The sequence below is a fragment of the Chaetura pelagica genome, unplaced genomic scaffold (assembly GCF_000747805.2).
Source record: "Chaetura pelagica isolate M959 unplaced genomic scaffold, ChaPel_1.0 scaffold302, whole genome shotgun sequence".
In the NCBI taxonomy this organism is placed as follows: domain Eukaryota; kingdom Metazoa; phylum Chordata; class Aves; order Apodiformes; family Apodidae; genus Chaetura; species Chaetura pelagica.
The window spans coordinates 1,489,428-1,497,460 of NW_009952561.1; the positions used below are offsets into that span (position 1 = coordinate 1,489,428).

Genomic DNA, 8,033 nt, shown 5'->3' on the forward strand with positions numbered 1-8,033 from the left:
CGCGCCCGGGGGACCTGCCGCAATTTCCTGCTGGGGGTTTGGGGTGGGGAGGGGAAGGTGATTCACATCTTCCTAGTTGCTTCCAGTGCTTAGTAATTAAAGGCAATCTTTAATGAGATGAAGTAAATACAGTGGACGCAATTGTTTTTTTTCTCCTTGGAATCCAATCTCAACTAGAGTTACACCCAAGCATGGGTGATAAGCAGGACATTCCCAGGGGTGACGTGTAGGACAGCTCAGCTTGCAGCCATGGCCAGTGGCAGGAAGCACCTGAATCCAAGAAATCCTGCAAGTTGCTGAAAACACTTACTGCTAACTACTGTGCTTGAGAACCATGCTTAATACAGGGCAATGAATTTTATCAAAAAGGGGTCAATACAAAGCTAGAAAAAATAACATATCACAGGAAAACTGGGATATAAATATCTTCAGATATCTTATGTGGAAAACAGCTGAGTATCTGGGTTTGGTTTTTGCTGTCACTTCTGTCTTTCCCAAATTGCTATGAATTAATCACCTTTCCTGTGTGCTGAAATGCATGGATGAATTCCCATGGATATTGACATCTTAGCATCTTCCTACTGAAGTGGCTGCAGGACCATACCTGATAGTGCCTTCACAGCTTGCTGGGGCCTGGCAGTGATCTAGGCTGCTGTGGTAGCTGCCAATTGCCTTGTCCTTGCTGCAGTTTCACCTTGTGCTCATTAGGTCAGACTGAGTGTGCTTTTCTTCCCTGGACGAGATAAGGTCTGAATGTGTCAGTCACTGGAAGGAGCACTGGGTGCTTGTGGGGGTCTGAGGTGGCCAGTGGAAATAGGTTCTGCATAAAGCCAGGGTGAGTGCCATGGAGGTTCCTGCTGGGACGGATGTTTTTGTCCTGGAGTGCTGAGGAAGAGCTGTGCTGAGCTTTCAGCCACTGCTGAGTGGTTTTGTCCTGGTGAGAGTCCCACAAAACAAACTCATCTCTTCTGCACATCAGCAGGAGTGTTGTCAGTTTGATCTGTTTGAAACGTGGGGAGAGAGAGAAGATGTTTCTGACAGAAGGGCAAAGAGAACTGAAAGTTAAAGGGAAGCAATTTGCTTTAAGTTCAAACTTTTGATGTCTTGGCTGCTTTTCTCTTAAGTTCCTCTAGAAAGAAAGGTGGTGCCTTCCTGCCCTTACAGTTTAGCTGGTGCCCATAGAAAGCACTTTGTTAAGCAAGACAAACACCTCCTCCTCCTCTGGTGGATTGTGCCCACATTAGGGAATAAAGGGAAGAGAAGAATAAGGCATTGTACCTGAAACCAGCTTCCAAACTGGGGATGGTGAGGGATGGAAGGAGAGCAGAAAGTGGGGGCAGAGCTGTTCAGAGAGTTGAAGATTATGCTCTTTCTGTGCTGCTTCTGTAAGAACAAACCTCAGAGCTGCGCTCTTCCCAGAAATCCCTCCCAGCTTTGCTAGCTTTGTATGATGATTCACTCCTTTGTCTTCTGCTTCCAAGCTGCTTTGGGGGAAGCATGTTGGTTTCTGAGCACCATGAAGATTAACCAAGCCCTGATGTTTCTCTGTCCTGAGGGAGTCTCCAAAACTGCCCAAATGTCACAGAGTCCCATCCCTGCAGGCACTTCTGGGCAGCAGTGGGGAAGTAACAGGCACAGAGCTATGAAGTGCAGGAGCTCAGGACCAGACACAAGCAAAGTGTGTGTTTGGAAATGACACATGGAGAGAAGTGATTTGCCTGAGTGTGCTCTTGTGGTGGTTCGTCCCAGGGAAGGAAGCAGCCCTTCCCTCCCCTGTTTTTGGGCCAAGGAGGTATTTATTCACTCTGCTTTCTGTAGCCTGTCAACACAAGGGCTATTTTCAGGAAGTTTATCTCTGCTTTTTAATTACCTTTTTTTAACAGTCACTGTAATTAATGAAAGTTCTGCTGTGGCATAAGTGTGATGTTATTTCTTGAGAAGCAGCACAACTCTGCCTGTGGGACACTCGTCCTGTGTTACAGGAAGGGGCACTGCAGGGCATCTGTGTTCTCCGAGGGGGACAAACGTGCTGTGACAGGAGAGGAGTTGAGAGCAATCGAGCTGCTTTCACTTCCCCTTTAGGGCACGGCTGGAAGCAGTGCAGGAGCCGCAGCTCTGCGGGATGCAAGGTGGGGAAGCTCAGGCTGCTCCGATGAGCTCACTGATTCCATTGCCATGAGCTAGGAAAACTGCTGCTCTTAATCCTGCCTGCAAGCCCAGGCAGCCAACCTCCTGCTTCCCAAGGGAGCAGCACCCGAGCCAGGCACCAGCAGACAGCGGCTGTTGATGGGAAAAGTCACTTACATGTGCAATGTATTACTGTTTACACAGTCGATCTGGAGCAGTTGCTGGCAAAAACTGATGCCTTATAAAGGAAACTTGGACCGTAGGCTTCTGTTTAGTGCAGAGGATCTGTCTGATGTTGCATATGCAAATCATCTATAAAGTGATCTGCAAAAGGCCACTTTGTTGCATGTGTTTATAAAAACAAATGATGTGGAACAAGGTCCTTTAGAGCTCTCTAAGAACATAACGAGTGGTCCTGGCCTTGTGTCAGGAGTCTGGATGTGCTGTGCAGGGCCAGGGCATCGTGCTGAGCTCTGCAGGACTGGCTGCGTGCCGGGAGGCAGTGAGGGGCTCTGGGGGCCTGGGAGCTCCTCTGGAGCCTGGGAGCTCTTCTGGAGCAGGTGGCCCACCTGCTCCTGCCATTCTGCAGCTTTGCAGTACAGGACACCTGGTTTTGACGCTGTCTTTCTGTGTGTCCTTGAAAATGTTCTCTCTGTGCTGACCTGCTTTGTTAAATGCCGTGATTCCTGCTGATGAAAGGTGGTGGTGAAATGGATACTTGTCAGGCAGCAACTGGAATGTGGAGCTTCCAATTTGAAACCTTCTGGTAAACCTCTGCTGTGTGTGTGTTTTCTCTGGCCTTTTACAAGGCAATCCAGGTGTGCTTTGCTCTGCTCTCCTGTGTGCAGCAGGGCCTTGGGCCCAGCAGCCCAGTTTCAGGGTCTGTGATAAGCTGGAGGCCTGAACTGGAATTGCAGGCTGCCCTTTCCTACTGAAGGGCTTTTCCTGAAATATAATTTTCTTTCTTGTGCCTTATCCTTCTAATTGCTTTGTTTCCTTAGCCAGTGTTTCTGTTCTGCTTCCTAGGTTTCCAGCAGGTTTCCCTGTTGTCTTCCTATGAAGTTGTGATCCCACAGAGGTTGGGAAGAGACCGGCGAGAGGCTTCCAATGTCTCCTCAGTGCAGGTACTGGGCAGTCTGAACAATGCCTTCAGTTTAGTATCTACTTCTTAATGAGGTTCACCCAAAACTGACCCAAAATTCTCTTGTCCTGCAGCAAACAAGTATCCATCCTTACAGAAGGTGTTGCCTCTGGCATTGCCTCTAGTTGGGTTACAGTCAATACCTCCCTGCTCTCCTGAGGTTAAAGTTGCCACAATGGATTTTTGATCCAGGTGTAAAAGCTGCATGATGCGAGTTGTTAAGCACTGGGATGAGTTTTGGAGAGGTGGTAGAATCATAATCATGGGAGATGCTCAAAATCTGACTGGAGGAGGCCCTGAGCAGCCTGGGCCAACTCTTGACCAGCCTTGCTTTGAGCTTGGGGTCACAATAGACACCCTGCACAGGTACTTTCCAGCCTGTATGACTCTGCTCGAGCCATGTCACTGGGGTCTGCACACTTGAAAGCATTTGGATTAGACTAACTGATTAGTCACAAATCTTACAAACATTGGCAGAGTTCAGTATGAACAAGGATGCCTTTCAGGTTATTGCAGTCGTTGACTAGAACTCCTGCTGTGGTGTTTAATGTGGTCAGGAGATTCAGCTTATCCACTGAATTGTCAGGACCTGGTTGCTGTGTGAGGCACTTGGTGAGTGCAGGGCTGTGGAGCTGCTGGCTCACCATGCATGTTCAGTAATAAAACTGTTTTCATTTCTAGCTGTGATTAAGAGTTTTTCTCTGGAAGACTTAGAAACAAGCAATAAGAAAACCACAAATATATTCTGAATTAGCTTCCTTCATGTGACTTTTCCCCAGTTACCCAGGAAGAGATGCCAGGTTCTGGACACAGGGGCCATTATAGGCTTCAATCTCACCCACATGTGGTTATTCCTGGCCTGATGGAACCAGAAAGGTTCCAGCAAGAGATGTTTATTGGTTCAGTATCTGACAATGTCAATGTGTGGACATGGCAGTCGTTTTGGCTGCTGGATGGCAGGAACTAGAGCAAATCCTGATGGAGCCATCTCACTGCCTCTCATTGTGGAGTCAGGTAGGAGCACAAGGAGCACCCACTGCCCTGGGCAGCCTTGGGACACCAGCAGGGAATGTGATGGGAGAGGAAGCTCAGATAGACAGAGCTCTGCATCCCTCCAGGAGATGGTTCAAGTGGTAGTTTGAGCTGCAGCTCCAGCAGGAGAACAGGCCAGACTGGTTCAGAGCTGTGGGAGGTGACAGTGGTGATCTGAGTGTCATAGTTGTGGCAGTAGTGGAGCTCCAGGGACTGTTTTCTGCCAAACTTCTGTTTATTTCAATGAATTATTCATTAATGTGAGTAAAATGTAACTTCTTTTTAAATGCAGGACAAGGTGTCATATGCTATTGAGATAGAGGGAAAGGAACACACAATTCATCTAGAAAAGAACAAGTAAGTGATGTATTTCTTTAGATTATTGAATTCCATCTCTTGTATCCCAATAATGAGCTGGCAGGTGGCACATGAGTTCTGATCCTTGAGGTCCCGTGAGAAGTGCAGCCACATGGTAGCTCAGCAAAACCTGCAGGTGGTAAAAGTGGATTCAGTCCCACAGTCCTGGCTCTTGGCCAGGAGCTTTGATGAGCTCCAGCAGCCCTGGTGATCCCGTGCACTGGAGGAAGCAGCAGTTTTGCTCAAAGAGGATCTGGGGAATCAGTGAAATTACTCTCTCCATTCACATCTAAAAATAAACAAACTGAACTATATTTCAAGTAAATATTTTCACTTTCCTCTGGGTTTTATTTATTGTTTTAGGGTTGTGTTTTTTTCCTGTCTCAGCAGCACAAGAATACTAATACATCTGCTTGAAAGAGTCCAGCGCAGAGCTACAAAGATGATGAAGGGAGTGGAACATCTCCCTTATGAGGAAAGGCTGAGGGAGCTGGGTCTCTTTAGCTTGGAGAAAAGGAGACTGAGGGGTGACCTCATCAATGTTTACAAATATGTAAGGGGTGAGTGTCAGGGAGATGGAGTTAGGCTTTTCTCAGTGATGACCAGTGATAGGACAAGGGGTAATGGGTGTAAATTGGAGCATAGGAGGTTCAAGGTGAATATCCGAAAACATTTTTTTACTGTAAGAGTGACAGAGCCCTGGGCCAGGCTGCCCAGGGAGGTTGTGGAGTCTCCTTCACTGGAGACATTCAAAACCCACCTGGATGAGTTCCTGTGTGATGTACTCTAGGTGACCCTGCTCTGGCAGGGGGGGTTGGACTAGATGATCTTTCAAGGTCCCTTCCAACCCCTAAGATTCTATGATTCTATGAAAAGAAGAAACTGACTTTATGTCCAAGGCCTTCATACCCATAATTTACAGACAATGTAGATGTTGTCTGACTTGACTTTAATTTTAAAGGGCTGCTTGCAGCAACAGCAAGTTACCATCTCTCAGGCTATTGCTGCTTAAAGTTGCCCATGATTGCCAAATGAGACAGAACTATTTAAATGTACCAGCCCCTGGGGATCTCAGCTACCACTTGCCAAGCCCATGACCCTTGGAAATCTGGGAATTCAGTTATGCAGCATCAAGGGATTGACCAGTATGGATCAGCACTCTTGAGGCGTGGGAGACTTCCCATGCACTTCCTTCCAAAGCTGGGGAAGAGAAGGCATATGCAGCAGACCGAGTGCTGTGATTTGATTTATGTTTTTTTTCTGCATGGGGCAGGCTTGTAGCACAATTCAGTGGGTTTTGATGCTTATTTTACTTATCCAGGGTGAGGCAGTTGACTTAATTTCATTAACAGTTCTGCCATTCTTATATCTGGGGTTTTGCTGTCAAAATGCACAATTTCTTTCTTTTTTTGGAGGAGATTTTCCTTTTAAATATTTCCTTATTTAATTGCAATTTACGTATTTGTGACACTTCTGATTAGGATCATCTTACTGTCCTGCTATAGTGTCACAGTCATTTCATTAAATCCTTCTTGTCTTCCTCTCTCCTTTCCCTTCAGAGAACTGCTGCCCAAAGATTTCATTGTTTATACCTATAATAAGGAGGGGAAGTTGCAATCTGAATATCCAGATGTCCAGGTAGGATTTCTTTCCTTTTATACCCTTACTGAAGGTGACTTGGAACACTGAGCATCTACAGGATGAGGGAGTGATGTGTTACAAAATTAGTTGTATTTTTTGCTGGGGGATCTGGGGACTGAATGTGGGTTGTGCTTGTACACACAGTGGGCTTCCACACTGGTCCACAAGTCAAAATGAACAGTCAGCTGCTGACCCATCTTTTCAGTTGTGTGAGGCTGTCTAAGTGACTCTCAGGATTTTTGTCAGGCTAACCATTAGTCCAGAATTTTGGGAACTGCTGGAAAGGATGGATGAGATGAAGTCTGGAGGACCTTTGAGAAGGATATTATCTGCATAGCACTGGAGTTACTCCCCTGTTTTTCTGTATGAGCAGGCTGCCTGGTAGATTGCCTTTGAAAACTTAATTTCTTCTGTAGAGTAAGACTAAAAAGCAGCTTGTGCAGTACAAAAAGCAGGAAAGTATTCCTAATGGCTTTGCTCTTCCTATGTATCACTGTTGTTCCTTTGAAAGGGAAGTGTTAGTCACATGTGATTCATGGGATCTTGGTTTTGAATAGAGCACCTGACCCAACTGGGTATTCACTTCCTGGTTAAAAGTGACTGACTAAGGGGAAAAATGCTCTTTCTGCACAAGGCTGTGTCAGTCCCAGAGGCCCTGAAGGGTGAGCACTTTGCCTCCAGTGCTCTGTGTTGGTCGCTGGAGCAACAGGCCACATCATCTACCTGACCCTCATAACATTCAAAAATGCACTTTGCAGAGAACGTGGAGTGTATTTGCCCCACCTGACAAACCCTTGTCTCGTTTCTGAAATGTGCATCTCCAGAGGGCAAAATGGAAGTGTTCTGTCTTGCAGGGGCTGAGGAGGGATGTGCTGCACAAGTGAGCAGCTGGCAGTGCCTGCGCTGAGGGCAGCAGGGCTTGTCCTCTCCCTGCTGGAGGGAGCAGGGAGTCCTGGAGTCAGACATCCTGCCAGGCTGTTTTCTAGGAGATAGAATGGTGATTTGGCTCAAAGCTGTAGGGAGGGGCTGCACATGAAATATTTGAGGCAGGGTGGAGGACAGAAGTTAAGAGCAGAATGCTTGCAGTCAAGTTCAGAGGTGCAGGGGTAGATGGTGCCTCTGAGCCCAGCTGTGGGGCTCACAGCTGGCAGTGCCAGTTCTGGGTCAGGCTCCAGGCACAGTGACAGTGGGATTTTAAACTGAAATGTGTAACAAGCTGCTGGCCCTATCCAGTTGTGAAGAGCATCTGCTTTACTAGGTAGGGAGGGAAGGAGCCAGTTGTGCCCCTGGCATCTTGATTAGCTTTGTATATGTCAGTCCTTGTGTCACTAAGGCAGGTGAGGAAATTTTTAGGTGCATATTAGTGAAGGAAATGCTGTTGTATAGTGCTAGAGGCATGTTGGAAGTGATAAGACTGTAGATAAAATGCATGTGGTGATTTAACTTAAATCATACTATGTTGTTGAGTTGTGACTGCTGCTGATCAGTGACAGGCACAGCAATTACAGGGCCAGGGGTGACACTGGGTGTGCAGGCACACGTGGGATGTGTGTGTAATGTGCCCTTCTTCTCTCCTGTAGGATCACTGCCATTATCAGGGATATGTGGAGGGGAGCCTGGATTCTGTGGTTGCTGTCAGCACGTGCTCGGGGCTCAGGTAGCTCAGCTCTTGTCTTTGTGTCCCTCTCATCACGTGAGTGTCTCTGCTCACTGAACTTGCAACAAAATTCCTGCT

At 47.1% G+C, this 8,033-nt stretch overlaps 1 protein-coding gene across 1 annotated transcript in view; it reads left to right on the forward strand.

Moving 5' to 3' along the window:
* The window catches only part of ADAM9 (ADAM metallopeptidase domain 9), a 23,724-nt gene that overhangs the window by 2,840 nt on the left and 12,851 nt on the right, over positions 1-8,033 (forward strand). The window contains exons 2-5 of the mRNA XM_009993265.1: positions 3,154-3,251; positions 4,593-4,657; positions 6,217-6,295; positions 7,879-7,955. Coding sequence (XP_009991567.1) covers positions 3,154-3,251; positions 4,593-4,657; positions 6,217-6,295; positions 7,879-7,955 — 319 coding nt within the window. The remainder of the gene's footprint in view (positions 1-3,153; positions 3,252-4,592; positions 4,658-6,216; positions 6,296-7,878; positions 7,956-8,033) is intronic.